We start from the raw sequence: 16,602 nt of genomic DNA on the forward strand, positions 1-16,602 counted from the left end.
TCAGGCGTGGACAGGGGCCCCCCAGCTCCCCGCGATCTCCCGCTCTGCCCCTGCCCAGGCCTCCATCCTTGCCCAGGCCTAACGCCTCTGGCCGAGGCGTCCGGCCCGGGCAGCAGGGACCCACAGCTGCAGCGGCCCCGAGACTCCTGGCAATGCCCAGCTCCGTGCCCAGCTTCGACCATGCCCAGCTCCCATCGCTGGCTCCACCCCTACTTCCTGCTATCACTGGCCAGGGCAGCAAAGGCACCTGATTCTCCGATCATGGCTGGGGGGCAGGGCAAAGCTCTTAGCTCCCCCCTGGGTTTCTGATCACTGTCAGTGGCAGGGGGCTTCTTCTTGCTTTCTCTTTCGCCTCCCTGCATTGTGCCTACATATGCAAATTAACTGCCATCTTTGTTGTCAGTTAACTGCCATCTGAGTTGGCAGTTAATTTGCATATAGCCCCAATTAGCCAATGAAAAGGGTAGCGTCGTATGCCAATTACCATTTTTCTCTTTTATTAGTGTAGATTATAGATCTGCCATAATATCCTTCCCTTCAGAATTGGCCTCAGGCAATGGAGCCACCAGTCATTTGGCCAGGCTCCCCTTTGGCCTGCAAAGGCCAATGCTGGCATCAGGAAAGGAGTTCAGAGCCTGAAAGGGAGAGAGCGATGCATTTCTAGATCACTTCTTTGCCTATTCCTCAGGAGCCGAGAACCTCCAGTGAAGCCATGGGCTGAGAGGGGACAGTAGAATGGGTTACCACAGCCCAACAATTCAGCTCTTCTGGTGGTGGAATGGCAGACTGCTGACCAGCACAGGAACAAACAACTCCTGAGGCCTGGCTAAAGCCCATGCATTCTGAACAAATATTTCCCAGCAGCCACTCACTACTTGCAATGTCCCTTTTGGGGGTGGGGTGGGGTGGGGTGGGCTGGAGCAGAGTGGGATTGATCTTACAGCAATTTCTGTTGTGTCCTCTAGCCTCATTAGAGCAGGCTAGGCAAAGAGTTGGTAGATGCCTGAAAGTGCTCTGTGGTCTATGAAGTGCCATTCTAAGGAAGGAGCAGTTATGAACCTTATTGTCTGTGTGCTGCAAGGGCCTACCCTTGGAGGAGGGGGAGGTACAAGGTAGGAATAGGAGAGGAAATGCATAGCAGCGTGTCTCTGCTGCTTCCCTCACACCACACCTCCCTGAACACTCTGTCTGCAGGGATAATCAGGATATAGATAAGAGGAAACCACTTGTAATATGTGTGCATGGTGGGAGGTGATAAATGACCTATCCATAAATGTTTGGCTGGTCAACTGAATTTCTACAAACCACATCCAAAGCTGCGCTTGTGCTTTCCTTTGGTTTCCAGGACAATCCCGTTTTGCAGCGTGCCTTAATGATCCATTGGTCTGGCTTCTTTAGGTGGTTGCTAAAGATGGTTTTATTTTGTGCCTGGCCAGTGTGGTTCAGTGGATTGAGAGTTGTCTCATGCACCAAGAGTTCACAGGTTTGAATCCCTGTGTGCCCAGGTTGCAGGCACACTGGGAATAGGAGGATAGTCTATCAGTGTTTCTCTTTCATTGATGTTTCTCTTTCTCTCCCTTCCTCTCACTCTCAAAGATCAATAAAAACATTTTTTAAAAAAATATTTTTTTTCTGGGGGGAGGTGCCTTTCCCATGTTATGGCAGCAGGAGCCACAGGGCTCATAGTGTGCACCCCAGCTGCGGACTCTTTCCTAATTGTGGTGACTGGAGTGGGGACCTCGGGGCCTGGAGTATTTGTGTAAACACACACCTGTTGGCTTGTCAGCTGGTTCACTCCATTGCCAGGGGGTAAGGGGGATCTTGGATGTGGCTGAACTATCTCTGTGGTAGAAATTCTAGGGTGGGAGCTGGGAGATGACACATCAAAAGTGTTAGGAGCATCCTAGGGTGTGATCCTGAGGACACAAGTCTGAAAGCTTTATTATGAGGACAACCCTTGACAGGGAAACCCTAAGAGGCAAGCTTAAGCTCTTCTAAAAATAAACAACAGCAGAAAGAAATTGCACTCCCGCTCCCCCACCGCCGCCCCAGCATTTAAGGGAAGAGCATCTTCAGAGGATGTTGTACTCTCTCTCTTGATTCCTTGACTCTGGGGGAGCCTCGCCTCGCCTCACCTCGCCTCGCCTCGCCTCTTCACTGTCGGGAAGCTCCCAGAAGACAGAAGAGCATTGAGGAGGGTGCACAGAGGCCCACAAAGTCTCTGCTTGCACACCCACCCGTTACTGCCAGCCTATGATCTGAGATCCTTGGACGGCGGCCCACTCCCAGCACACCATCCCCGGGCAGCAGTGGACACCAGGAGCTTGTGTGTAGGGCAGTTGAGGATGGTGACTGAGTGGCAGTGACTTAAAGGAGGGCCTGGGCTTCTCCCATCTCCAGTTTGGAGTCCTGATTTTCATCTTGTCATAGGTGGGTGAAGATATAGGGAGCATGGACGTGTGTACAAACACCAAGGGCACAAGGAAAGGATCACTTCCTGACAGAAGGGGACCCAGCCCCAGAGCCACATTTTAGGGTCAAATATGAAAAGACCATGAGGAGGGTCCCACAAGTCTTGGTACTTACAGATACATATGCTGTCAGGCAGATGACCAGGGAGGCGGTGATAGCATAAGGGATGGACGTGTTGGGATTTTTGGCTTCCTCTCCAGTGGTGGCGATGATGTCAAAACCAATGAAAGCATAGAAACATGTGGCTGCTCCTTGCAGCACCTGTAGGGATGATGACATCTGTCAGTACCAGAGCAGTACCAGGGCCTTACATGTGGTACCCATAATTGCCCAATGCCCAGAAGACGTTGCTGAGTGGCAGAGGGGGTAACATGGTGGGACTTGTGCTAAACACTTAAGTTCTGATCTCCTCTACTTTCTAGCTGTGTGACACTGGTCCATTCCCTCATGAGTAAAATGGAAATAAGAAGAATTATGCCCAAATAAACACAAGTTATTCAACACATTCAAATCATTTTTGGAACTAAGTGGGGCTACAACAAAAAATCACTAAGTTGGCTATCCCCATGTCTTAGGAGAACTCATTAATCTCTCTGTGCTTTTATCCAGGGTTTCTCAACCACAAACAGGGCCTGTATGACTACCCCTAGGGGGAATTGTAAATTTGGGGAGCTACTTGTGACTGCCACAGAGACATGGGGTAGGCACTTCTGGCATTTGATATAGTGGGTTCAGGTATCTGCACAAGGAATTGTCTTGTCCAAATCACCATTAGTGCTTCTGATAGATCATCTCTATGGTAACTTCTAGATCTGAAGTGATGTAAAAGACTTTCAGATCTTCAGATATTCTATTGTCTTCCATGGGAAGACAGGTAGAGACAGTTTGATTTTTCTGCTTTTAGGGGAGCTTCAGTGACCTAATAGGCTACAAGGCAGGAGAAGGTCTGAGGTAGTTGGCTGTGTAAAGCTGGGAAGGTGGTATCCAGTGACATCTACTGGATGTCTGTCTGTCAGGAGCATGTGTGACTCCAGGGATGGTTGGGACTTGATAAGTCAAGGGGTCTGTGGAAATTTTCCCTTGAGGAGCGAGCTACTTTATTTAAAACTGGTGGCCTGGTGCACAAAATTTGTGCACATTAAAAGGGAATTAATTAGAGGAAATATTTTAATGTTGCTATTTGCCCTTTCTCTATAATAGAAATGTCAGAGATTAAAGAAAATTAGTAAAATGTATATGAAAATCTTCCTCCTGTCAGAGTCTGGGGCATGCCATGGGACCCAGAGACAAGTCCCCACCCACCCGTACACACCTTGAAATTGCGCAAGACCCAGACCCGGCTGGCCCCACCCCCATTGGGCGAGATCCAGACCTGGCCAGCCCCAACCCTGTCAAGCCCTGCTGGGCACGGGCTCAGGTCCCCTGGCATGGCGCAAGTGGGGGGCACAGCCTCAGGTCCCCTGGCCTGGTGCCGTAGCAGAGGGCATGGCCTCAGGTCCGCTGGCCCAGCACCGGGGGGGGGGGCACAGCCAGAGGTCCCCCATCAAGCCCCACTGGGTGGGGGGCACGGCCTCAGGTCCCTTGGCCCGGCACTGGGGAGGGGATTTCCGCCTGAGGTCCCCCGGCCTGGGCTGGGGTGGGGGAGGTGCTTTGAGGTCCCCTGTCAAGCCCCACTAGGCAGGGGGCATGTCCTCAGGTCCCTGCCCTGGCCCGGCGCCATGCAGCCTCAGGTCCCTGCTGATCACTCGTTACGGGAATTCCACCTCCCACCTCCACTGTGGGTGCAGCCATCTTGTGATGGCATGACTGAGTGAGGGTCAATTTGCTTATTACTCTTTTTTATATAGGATAATCTACTGAAGTATAAATGCACCTATCTTAGCACCCTCATTATCAGCTGAAAGCAAAAAAACATGTGCCTTTTTAAAAAAAAATTTTTTTATTGCCTTTTTACAGAGAGGAAGGGAGAGGGACAGAGAGTTAGAAACATCGATGATAGAAACATCAATGATAGAAACATCGATCAGCTGCCTCCTGCACACCCCCCACTGGGGATATACCTGCAACCAAGGTACATGCCCCTGACCAGAATTGAACCTGGGACCTTTGAGTCCGCAGGCCAACGCTCCATCCACTGAGCCAAACCGGTCAGGGCTGTGCCCTTTTGAATGCTTGCGGATGTCTCTTTAGGGGAAGGTGAGAGAGATTTTTCTGGACTTATGTGTATGGGTTGAGGAGACTTGGCAGCATTTAAGATCTAGACAGGGGATCCAGGATTGAGGGTCTTTGCAGACTTGACCTTCTTTTTCTTTTTTGCTCATTCAGTTTATAAATGATGAAATTTTAAAACACAGGCCAAGCCCTGACCTGTTTGGCTCAATGAATAGAGCGTCGGCCTGTGGACTCACGGGTCCCAGGTTCGATTACGGTCAAGGGCATGTACCTTGGTTGCAGGCACATACCCAGTAGGGAGTGTGCAGGAGGCAGCTGATCGATGTTCCTCTCTCATCGATGTTTCTAACTCTCTATCCCTCTCTCGTCCTCTCTGTAGAAAATCAGTAAAATATATTTATTTATTTTTTATTTTTTTAAAAATATATCGGGACCCCTCAGTCCGCAGGCCGACGCTCTATCCACTGAGCCAAACCGGTTTCGGCTAAAATATATTTAAAAAAAATAAAAATAAAACACAGGCCAAGCAGACACCTGTCCCTAAATTTTCACTCTTACCTTTCCCACTGATTTTCAATAAGTAAAAAAACAACAACACAAAAAACTAAATTCTAGAACTTGCAAGATCCATCTCAATACCGAAGATCTCAACCCTTCAAAAGCCACCATTGCTCATCTGCAAAATGAGTTGGTCTCTTCTACAGTCTCTCTCATTAGGATTCCAATGTTTCAGTTCCCTAACTGGGATTATCCTGGGGTCTGTGCAATCAGGGGGTCTGTGAATTTGTTGAGAAAGTATGACATCGTTATTTTCACTAACCTCTGATGGAATGTAAGCATTTCTTTCACAAAATGCTTAGCAAACATTTCTGTTTGTTCAGGAATGTAGGTGATAACTTTGTCACTGATAGCAATAATTTTTCTATCATATTAGGGTCATCATAGAGATCTTAGAATATCAGTTGTGCTCATTGCTACTTTCAAATTATGATAGATATATGTTTTAATATTTAATGCACTAATAAAGAAGCACATAGTTATTCTATCACCATTTAAAAATATTTTTATAACTGCATTTCAATATAATTGATTCCTTCTGATTTCTTATGTAATTAGGTTATTCACTTATAAACACAGTTCTCAGGTGAACTTTACAGGCTTCGCCAGACAGCCAAGGAATCCATCCCTCCTCCCCGCCCCCAAATCTAGGACTTCCTGGTCTAGTCCAATAACTCAAGTAGAAAGAACTTCTCAAACAAGCAGTTCTGTAGCCAGAGAGCTACTCTCTGGGCGAGAAGTTAACTTCTAATTTCACTCCAGCAAAGTCCTTCATTTCAGGGCATGAGAAGTGTCTTTAGCCTTCACACAAGGAGAGAAAACAGACGTACATGGAGAATCACGGCTTGGAAACATGCTTGTTTTCACTTATCTAGAAAACGTTCCTGTTTGTTAAGGATGAGCACACGCTGGGATTGCAGGCTCGCTAAGCTGCCCCAATCAAGAAAAGCTTTGCTTTAAACAGCTTCCCAAAGACAGGTCCTGCTTATTCTTCCTTTAGCACCTGCACACACACACACACACACACACACACACACAAACACTCACACCCCTCTTGCAAATAGTACAGTGACCTGATGTGACAGTCAGTCTTGAAGGTGCATCTGTCCCACTTAGGCTGTTCTAGGGCTACAGTTCCGTGCCTCTTTAGTGTGATCAGTTCTAAGTCTAATTGAAAGGTTGTAGATACTAGAAGAGCTTGCTGCAGAGGAAAGGAGTGTGGGAGAGCCCTAAACAAGAATTTTGGGGCTAATCTACCCTAGAAAAAAGTGAGAGGTCTGTAAACCACACCATGTGAGGGATACCTGGGGCTCTGGGGACGTCTAACTTGAAGAAGAGAAGACTCAGTGGAAGTCAGAGAGGACACTTTCCAATTCTAAAGTTTGGACCATGCACTTGGAGGAGAGGCATATTATAGGCTCCAGGGGGAATCCCAGGGCCATGCACGTGGGCGGAATCAGCTTTAGTGACGAGTCCAGACTTTGTAGACTGTCAAACCTGGTTTTGCCACATACTGGGTTGGTGACCTAGAACAAGTTCCTAACCTCTTGGAGCCCAGTTTCTTTATCCCTTAAATGGAGAGAGTGATAGTACTTAGCTCATCGGGTTGTTTCAAGGATTGAATGAGGTAATACAATAAATTGCAGCCCTAGAATATAGTAATTGCTCAATAAATATTATCTCTGACCAGTAGTATTTTTATACCTTGTAAATTTTTTTAGGACAGATGAAACCGAGGGGCACACACAAATTCCTTGCCCTCCTCCTCATTTTTCTCCTTGTTCTCAACACATATTTATTAGCTGTTCCCATGTGCCATGCACTGTGCTTGGTGTGGAGACAGTACTGAGCAAAAAGTACTCTTGAGGACACCACACAACCCAAAATGCAGCCTTTACTGAGGTAAACAAACTGAATAAGATGAGTAAATATCTATATTATTTTTAAAAACAGAAATGCTATTTTTCAAGTGAATGGAAGGATAGGTGGCAATAGCTGATAATAATGAGATACCAGAAAGTTAACATAACCAAGTTAGGAAGAGAGAAAATAAGTTTGCAAAGAGAATGTCCGTTAGCCTGAATTTGCCTATGTATAACTAGAAAAAAAATGATGGTTGAAGAAAGACTGGGGAGATCAAAGGTAGGACTTTGGGAGGTTCTACTGCATAAGGCAGGAAACAGAATTTAACTGAGATGGTTCAAATGAAATTATTTCAATGAAGAGCTTATAGGAGCTAAGGCTGGGGAGGGAGTGAGGAGGACATACTCTGGCCTTGCTCTCCTCTCACCTTCCCATCTCATGATAATATCTCTCATTGGCTGAACCCAACCAGAAATAGCAAAGGGGTCTCCTGGAGCACAGAACAGAGCATGATGGGTGGAAAATGAACCTGGGAGTGGAGGCAAAGGGAGAAAAGCGAGCCCACCTGACAAGATCAAACAGACCCTGGCCTCACAAGTTGTAGATGAAATAAACAGATCATCAAGGGGAAGATAATGGGATTAACAAATAAGGTCTCCTTTTTACTTCGGTTAGTTTGAATGAGGTTATCTCCTTGCAAGCAAATGATCCCTGATTGGTAAATACAAAGGAGCCATGAAGTAAAATTGTGTATGGGTGTATCTCTACTCAAGTAACCACTAAAACTGCTTCCCGTTTTACTCTGGCCACCAGTATTTATGATTAGAATACCTTTCCATGCATGAAAATGTGTGTGGTACCTAAGGGTGAGCATCTGTGAATAAAACTGGTGGGTGAAATGTATGTGTGTGCTACTGGTTTCATTGGTACTTTACCCTCACTTTCCTTTAGTGTTTTACGTAAATAAAAAATAGTATTGACTTTTTAGTTTGATGACACAGCAGAAAATGTTTTCCAAAGTAAAGCTGGTATAGCTGCTCAGTCAGGAAATCCAGAGGGGTGTGTGCCGCTATAGACCTTTGTGGGGAAGCAGCTCGTGTCTCAGTAGCTGGAGGCCTGCTGCTAATTAGCTGTCCAAGGCAATGCCATTAGTGGCCTGCAACTCAGTGTGTGGGGTCCCTAAAAACTGACCCCCCTGTGCCTTACTGATATTTGAGAAGCGTAGGATGAGGCTGCCCTCCATATCATGCCTTGGCCATTCTGCCAGATGCCTATGAGGTAATTAGGCACCTTTATAGAATTCACTCCCAAGGTAACAAGAGGAAACTACAACTTTAATAACATTTTCTACCACGCTCATGCTCCAGCAGCCTGTTTGCAGTGACAGTGGAATGTACTACTAGTTTCCAGCAAATGGATTCAAATGTGGAGGACATGGAAAAGAACTTTTCCTTTGGAGGCTGTCAGCATTCCCCACAAATATTCGCTATGAGCCATTTTCCTGGGAGCTATTTGTGCTTGTAGGGCGTCTTATTTGGTTAAAGAAAAACCATAAGATAGCATCAAGAACAAATAACACATCCAACAATGTTCAGGGGCTGAGGATTTGCAGATGGAAGCAGGGGTTCAGCTGAGGGCCAGCAGTTACTTGATATTGGGGGAAAAATGTTTGTTGTTCTTAAGCTCTTCAAGACCAAAGAAGCATTTGACCCAGAACCTGTAAGTGAGTAACCCATTCCTTAAGCTATTTTCTTTGGAAGGAAGTAGTTGTAGCAGGGAAAACAGATTGCTCATTAACCCTTTCAAAGTACTTGAGAATTGTGTTGCAAGTCATATACTGGTATCCTTATGAACCATCCTCCACGTAGTGGTTTCCTCCATCCCATCCTACCTACATAGAGGAAGAATAGAATAGATTGGAACTCTGAACTAATCCCCTTGTAGGTCAAGTTTTCCCTAGGGAGTAAAGAAATTCATGTAGCGGCCAAGTAGGCAACTCATTTTGTTGACAATTGCTAGATAACAGAGTAGGGAGTGTGTTTATTAATGTGGTGGATGAAATGCTCATGAGAAGGCTGGGACCTTAAAAAATAGGACCTATGTTCAAAATGGCCTTGCTGGACTGGAAAAGTGACCTGAAACCAAACTTGAGAAAGAACAGGCCCAGGCCAGTTCGCCAGGGAGGAAATTCACTCTGCAGAAATCCAAGGCTGGGCAGATAGCAGAGAGGATGAGTCAGCAACATCTTCACACTGGTATGTCCTTTGTGCTCAGATGGTGCTTTAAATCACAGCCATTAGGGCACATACTTGGATTTCCTGCAGGGAAAAGGGATTTGCAGTGAAAAATCCAAAATCCCAGCCGAACTTTTTTGCTGGCCAATGGCAAGCCTACTCAAGGTGGTAGGTTTGGGTTGGAGGTCGGTGGCCAAAGGTGAAAAAAAGAAAAGAAAAGAAAAGAAAAAGACAATTGGTCCCATGTGTTCACTACCAGGGTGTATCAGAGTATATAAGTAAGTGCTTTGGCTCCTCCAGGACTGGGACCACATTTCAACTCTTTTATGATTAAGATCTGTGGTCTAAGCTTTAGTTATTTTGGTGTAAAAGTGGAGATCATTGTATTTATTTTGCAAGGCTGTTGTGAAGATTAAAGGGAAACTGTATATGGAAGAGTTTGTCATAAAGAAAATGTTGTGTTGGGAATGGAATCTTTCCTTGATTTTTATGGCTGATTTCTGATCTTCATTTCTTGCTATAAAAGTTGGTGAGAACCCGGGATATGCAAATGGGGAACCTTTGAAGCTGGCTTGCTGAGCTCCTTCCTTGATGAGGCAGGCTCCTGACTGAGGAAGGATGTAGAGCCCCAAAGAAGGGAAGAGGACACCCCCAAAGAGAATAAAGCCCCAAGGATGAAGCACAAGAAGAAACACTAAAAGGCCCATCTTCTTCAGCATGGGGAAAGGGTATCTACTCTTTCCAGTTTTCACATGGGGCCTAGACTACAGTGTGTGCCCTTCAAGAAAGCTACTAGTAAGATTTTTAAAAATATATATTTTTATTAACATCAGAGAGGAAGGGAGGAAGAGAGAGAGAAACATCAATGATGAGAGAGAATCATTGATCGGCTGCCTCCTGCATGCCCCACATTAGGGATCGAGCCTGCAACCCAGGCATGTGCCCTTGGCGGGAATCTAACCTGGGACCCTTCAGTTCATAGGCCGATGTTCTAACCACTGAGCAAAATCGGCTAGGGCACTACTAGGAAGATTTTGAAAACTTAACATAATCCAAGTAATTTTAAAAAGCTTTTGAATTGCTCTGACATGATATCTTAGTAAACGATGCACATTTGGCCTGGGCTGGTTTAATTATACTCCCCTTTAAAGATAAGAAAGAGACTAGGCCATCTCTGAAGGCTCTTTCCAGGTCCAAGACTCTTACGATTTTGGGAAAGCGTAAAGGAAATAAAAATATAACCTGTCAGATTAATTATCTTATTTAAGAAGACTCAGAAGGGAGGGTCATCTTGCACAGGGCATTGATGTAGTAAAGGGTTTTGGAGCCACCCAGACCTGGGCAGGAATTTCAGTCCTGGTACTGACTCGCTCAGTGACCTCAGGTAAGTAAACCCAGCCTCTCTGAGCCTTGGATCCTCCATCTATAACTTGGGGACAGCAGCACCTGCATTGAAGTTTTGTTGTCAGAATGAGATAATATTCATGGAGAACAATGCACAATTCAAAGAGCACTTAGCAGGTAGTGGATACATTCCAGCTCCTCCCTCCTGTTATTATCACTATTGCTAACTGCACATAAAAACACCCAAGGTTTTATTCTCTTTTGCAAACATTTGGTACAATTAGTCTTCCCACTTGATAGTTGAGAAAACCTAACAGCACAGAAGTTAGCTGTTGGCCAAATCTTACAGTAAGTCCATGACCCAATAATTTCTTACATTGTTAAGAAAATGGTGAGAACATTTTTTGTGCTATGATGAAAATGCAGTTGAGTTTCTGAAAAACACCTTTTCTTTGTCACTCTTATATATTTTTCTCTCTCTCCTATTTGATAGGAAAGAAATGATTTGTATCATAAGCGAATATAGGTTTAGGGATCCAGAATAGGGTCAACAGTGTTTCTTTGTCTCTTCTGGTTTTAACCAGTTTCAGGATTTATTCATTTCAAAGAGGTGGAATAAACTTTGTGGTTCTGTGGAATTCTTACAGATAAGCAGAAGACTAGAAATCTTGGCTGAAATTGCTTCCTTGCTTATTTCTCTGCATTGAACAGCATGGCATGGTTCAAAATAACAGAAGTTATTTTGAGTGTTCTCCAAGAGAGATTTCTGGTCCCTGAACATCTTGGAAGAAAACAGTCTAAGAAAAAGCTACAAAAGCAAAATTGGTGAAATCCTGGACTTGCTTCTGCCACCATCTTAGGCAGGTTTGCCTCTCTTGGCCTCAGTTTCTCTACCTGTTAAATGGGGGAATAGGGCCTGGTGGCTGAAAGACTCCTTTCAGCTCAAAATTCTCTGATTTATGTTCAACTATTAAAAAAAAGAGAGAACGGGCTGGTGAATTTTACTGAATAATTCATAAAGTAAACATTTCTTAGTTTTTTTAAAAAAATATATTTTATTGAACTTTTACAGAGAGGAAGGGAGAGAGATAGAGAGCCAGAAACATCGATCAGCTGCCTCCTGCACATCTCCTACTGGGGATGTGCCCGCAACCCAGGTACATGCCCTTGACCGGAATTGAACCTGGGACCTTTCAGTCCGCAGGCCGACGCTCTATCCACTGAGCCAAACCGGTTTCGGCAACATTTTTTAGTTTTCTTAGAGAAAAAGTCCAGGTGCGACTTAGAACTCCTTGTCACAGGGGTGAGATCTGAACACGTCCTTTTGGTCCAGCCTACTGTCTTGCCAGCCCTCAGACCACACCAGGTGGATGTCTCTGTGTGAGCCGTGCAGTGGAATGGAATTTATAAACTGCACCATGGGTCCACTCAACCGCCCTCAGACCCCAGAGGACTATCCACTTTGGGTCAAATGTGGGGATTAGATTTAAAAACGGTTTGTTCCTGTCCTGACTAGTGTGGCTCAGTTGGTTGAATCATCTCGTCTGAGGGGTTGAGGGTTTGATTCCTGATCAGGGCACATACGCAGGTTGTGGGTTCAATCCCTGGTTGGGGCATGTGCGGGAGGCGACCGATCGATATTTCTGTCTCACAACTATGTTTCTCTCTCCCTCCCTCCCTCCCTCTTCCTCTCCTTCCCCTCTTTCTAAAATCAATAAAATAAATGTCCTTGGGTGAGGATTAAAAGAAGAAAAAGATAAGAAAAGGAAAAAAAAGGAACAACAACAAAAAACTCTTTGTTCCCTAGTTCCATACTCAAGAAACACTAATCTCTTCCCCACCCGTCCCTCTCCTGGCCTTTGTTACTGCCTTGTTTACTGATGGACTATCTGTCATCTAAAACTATAGAGAGATTCTACAGGTTTTGGAGTCAGGCAGTCCTGGCTTTGGGTCCTTTGTGGTTACCTACACTGTATGCTTAATAGCAAGTCATTTGACCTCTCTGAGTGTGAGTTTTTTCACCTGAAAGACCAGAATGTAAATATTTCCTTGCATAGTTATTAGGAAGATTAAATAAAATATCACATGCAAAGCACTTAGTATTAGGTATATTGCAAGGGACCAACACAACAAATCTATTAATTATCTATAAAATTGGATTTTAATAAATGTTTATGAAACAAAATAAAATGAGAGCTACTTCTTCAGAACATTCCAGTGAAAGGTGATGAAGAGGGTGGCGTGAAGATTATGAGACACAGCAGCATTTTCCCAAAAATATGTCTTAGACTCATCATGGGGTGGAAGGCAGAGCATGGGAGAAGTACCTAGGGATTTAGGAATGAACTCACCCCTGACCAGCCGTGGGGCAAGAACTGGCCCTCAGCCCAGTACTTCCCATTGACGAAGAAGAGGCCTGCAATCATGATGAACACCCACACTGCCAGGTTCAGCACATTGAGCACGTTGTTGAAGCCCACAGAGTTCTTCACCCCCAGCGAGACGATGATGGTGACGATGACAGCGATCACCAGAGCCAGAAGGTCTGGGTAGGATTCTTCACCTTTCCCTAGAGGGGAAAGACATGAGTTAATATTGTCCAGAGGGGAAAAAAGGCCATGCAAACTCCCAGCCCCGCTCCAGGGCATCTGCACTCAGCTCTGAGAGGGCTGGTCAGATTGTCACAGAGGGAGAAGAACTGCCGTGTGTGTGTGTGTGTGTGTGTGTGTGTGTGTGTGTGACTACACTGTAGTCTACAAGTGTCTATTTGCAAATGGGAAGGTTTTGGTATATAGACAAAATAACATGATATCCTTGACCCAAAATTAGGATACATGATATGACAATTACAGGAGTCCTATGGAATCATGGCCCAGAACATTTGAAGTTAGGACTATCCTGGGATATTTGGGATGTATATATAGGTTTAACATGTTACTTGAAAATTGTTTTATCTTCATTCTTGTTCACTTTATAGTCCATGAATTTTGTTTTCCATTTCAGCAATTTTTTCATCATTAGAAAAATTTAAAATGTGTGTTTTTGAAAACTATTGGAAGAAAGGTATTCTTTCCATTTATGTGTAAGTGGCTGCAGAGAAAATGACCAGTGGACAGCCTTCAAGGTCTTGTCCATTGGCCAGTGGACTCCTGCCCTCTAGGGAGTGGAAAAGGCACTGCCTCAGCAATCAGGCTCCTGAATTTCAACTGCACTTTTGCCTGTAACCGGAGAGGTCAAGTTAAATTAAATTGCTATTAAGTACACAGTGTAAGTAAGCACCCAGGACCCAAAGCCAGGACTGACTGACTCTGGGCAAGTGCCTCACTTCCCTGGACCTCACCTGTGAAGTTAAGGGGTTGGACTCCCTGATGCTGGAGGACTCTTGTAGACTTAAAATTCTATGAAATTAGTGTACTGAGGAGACGTGGTCTTCATACATTTTTATCTTCTTATGGTATCTGGATACTCAGCATTTTTGTCACTTCTTCTCAGATAGAGACACCAAAGTTAAAGAACTTGTACACAGCCTCATAATCAGTCCCACAAAGTTCTGGGGCAGAACCCCAAAGTTTCCACCACTAATGTTTAGCCTCCTATGAATGTGAAAGCATAAATTCAGACATCAGCATGGAAAGTGGGAGGCAAGTGATAGACAGAGCCTGAAGTCTCAAGGTATTTGCTCCGTGAGCTTCTGATCATTTAGTATTCACTCTGTTCCATTGCCATTCTTGACCTCTGCTAGACTGAATCAATTTTGTTCCATTTTAGAAATATATTAATTTTTTACTCATTTAAATATTAATACATGCTTATTTATGAAAAATTTAAAAATCTTCTGAGGAAGCCAATGGAGAAGTTTCTTACAGTTCTTCTTATATGATTTGTTTTATTGTTATGTATTTATTAACATGATACATGTATGATTTGCATCCTTTGTCACATGCCATTACATTAAAAACATTCCACGTTATTACAACATTTTTCCTAGTCATTCTTTTATTTTCTAGCTACATAATGTTTCCATGATTTACTTAGCCATTTTCTCCACTGTAGAATATTTAGGCTGTTTCTAATTAATTTTGTTACTATAAATAAGGCTGTGATGAACATCTTTCTGTAGAAAGCTTTATGGAAATTAGACTGATTTCCTTAGGATAGATTCGCAGGAAAAGAATTATTTTGCAAAAACGACAACAACAACAACAACAACAACAACAACACGCACACACACACACACACACCAAAGCAAACAAACACATATTTAAGGCTATTGATACATTACATTTTACCAAGTTGCGTCCTGAAAGGAGAACCCATTTATTTGGCTCAAAAAGTTTGCATGTTGGGGTGAGAGGGTGTGGTGGTCTTACCCAGGCCATTGAGGGTCCCCACGCTGTTCACCATCCAGCGGCTGAACGTGTGGTTTGCCAGCGAGTCAAACATGCTGCTCAGGGCACTGGCACCGGCTGCAGTGCCGATCAGGTATTCCAGGATCAGGTTCCAGCCGATGAAAAATGCCACAAACTCCCCAACAGTGACATAGCTGTAGGTGTAGGCCGACCCCGTGGTCTTTGGGACACGGACTCCGAACTCTGCGTAGCAAACACCTGCATGGGACAAAACACACCGGTGGTGGACAGTAGGAGGTGAGCAAACCTCTTGATGGCTAAGGATGTTGGGTAGAAAATACAGGGAATCTCTGGGATTGAGAACACATACACAGAGCTTTATGTACACGAACCAATTCAAAGCCAGTGATGTTTCCCAACCTCGCTTCTGAAAACCATTTTAACCTGAACGCCTGGAAGGCAATCAGAACGAATTCTAAGGAACTATTAGAAACTGATCTTCATCTGGAACAGTCCCCGTTTGTTGTAAGGGTCTCTGTCACTGTTCACAGGTGTCAGATATCTGGAGTGAATATGGACCTAACTCATTATGACCCTACAGGTGTTGTCACCAGGGTTAGATTTTGTGTAAAATTCTTGTTTCATTTTTACATCTTGCAGAAGATGCATCTCATTAGAGAGTGATACTTTGAGCGATTTGTGAACATCTTTTACTATATCTAGGGGATTGTTAAAAAATTCAAATGCAAATAAGTGACTAGTTATTAATAAGGACATTGACCACATGCAAAAGATAATTTAATGAACAGTTTTAGAGTGCCTACTATGTGCTTGTTGGGCTGCTGGGAATAAAAAAATACACACAAGTGAGACAAGGCCTTACCCTCAAGGGGAGATGTACCAGAAAATCCTGGTAGGTTGGATAAGCTCAGTGATATGGAAACACACAGGAATGAGAGCAAAGATCAGAGACATCTACATTAGCTGGTTTTGAGAAATATGGAGGAGTTAACTGGAAAAAGAAGGTGTTATATGAGGTAAAGACATGGCAGAGAGAGATAGTTTGAAGTATTTGGATGGTGGGGAACGTGCAGGCGGGCAGCTGGGAGGGTCAGGGCCCACTCCACCAGAATCATCTATGGAATCATAATTTCAGGTTATGGGGACCAGGAACCTGTATTTTAACCAGCTCCCCACTTATTTTTTTAAAGAAATTTTTAAAAATTGATTTCAGAGAGGAAGAGAGAGGGAGAGAGAGATAGAAACATCAATGAGGAGATAGAATCATTGATTGGCTTCTTCCTGCATGCCCCCTACAGGGGATAGAGCCTGCAACCCGGGCATTTGCCATGACCAGGAATTGAAGTGTGACCTCCTGGATCATAGGTCAACGCTCAACCACTGAGCCATGTTGGCTGGGCACTCCCCACCTATTTTTGAAAAACATTGGTACATTGCCCCATTCTTTGTTTAATAGAATTAGAGATCAAATTAGAAGGAGGCTGGGGATACACCAGACTTTTGGGAGGTGGGAGAGTTTCCTACACTGTGCAGGAGCTCCTGATGTGGGGCGAGTGGCTGGGGTGTCAAGTTGGAGGACAGATGTGGGA

At 44.4% G+C, this 16,602-nt stretch overlaps 1 protein-coding gene across 1 annotated transcript in view; it reads right to left on the bottom strand.

The window, feature by feature from the left end:
- Window positions 1-16,602, bottom strand: part of SLC7A14 (solute carrier family 7 member 14) — a 102,049-nt gene that overhangs the window by 15,895 nt on the left and 69,552 nt on the right. The window contains exons 3-5 of the mRNA XM_006764101.2: window positions 15,014-15,250; window positions 12,995-13,212; window positions 2,587-2,733 (exon numbers count right to left, since the gene is read on the bottom strand). Of these exons, the coding sequence (XP_006764164.1) occupies window positions 2,587-2,733; window positions 12,995-13,212; window positions 15,014-15,250 (602 nt within the window). The remainder of the gene's footprint in view (window positions 1-2,586; window positions 2,734-12,994; window positions 13,213-15,013; window positions 15,251-16,602) is intronic.

The sequence above is a fragment of the Myotis davidii genome, unplaced genomic scaffold, assembly GCF_000327345.1.
Source record: "Myotis davidii unplaced genomic scaffold, ASM32734v1 scaffold115, whole genome shotgun sequence".
Classification (NCBI taxonomy): Eukaryota; Metazoa; Chordata; class Mammalia; order Chiroptera; family Vespertilionidae; genus Myotis; species Myotis davidii.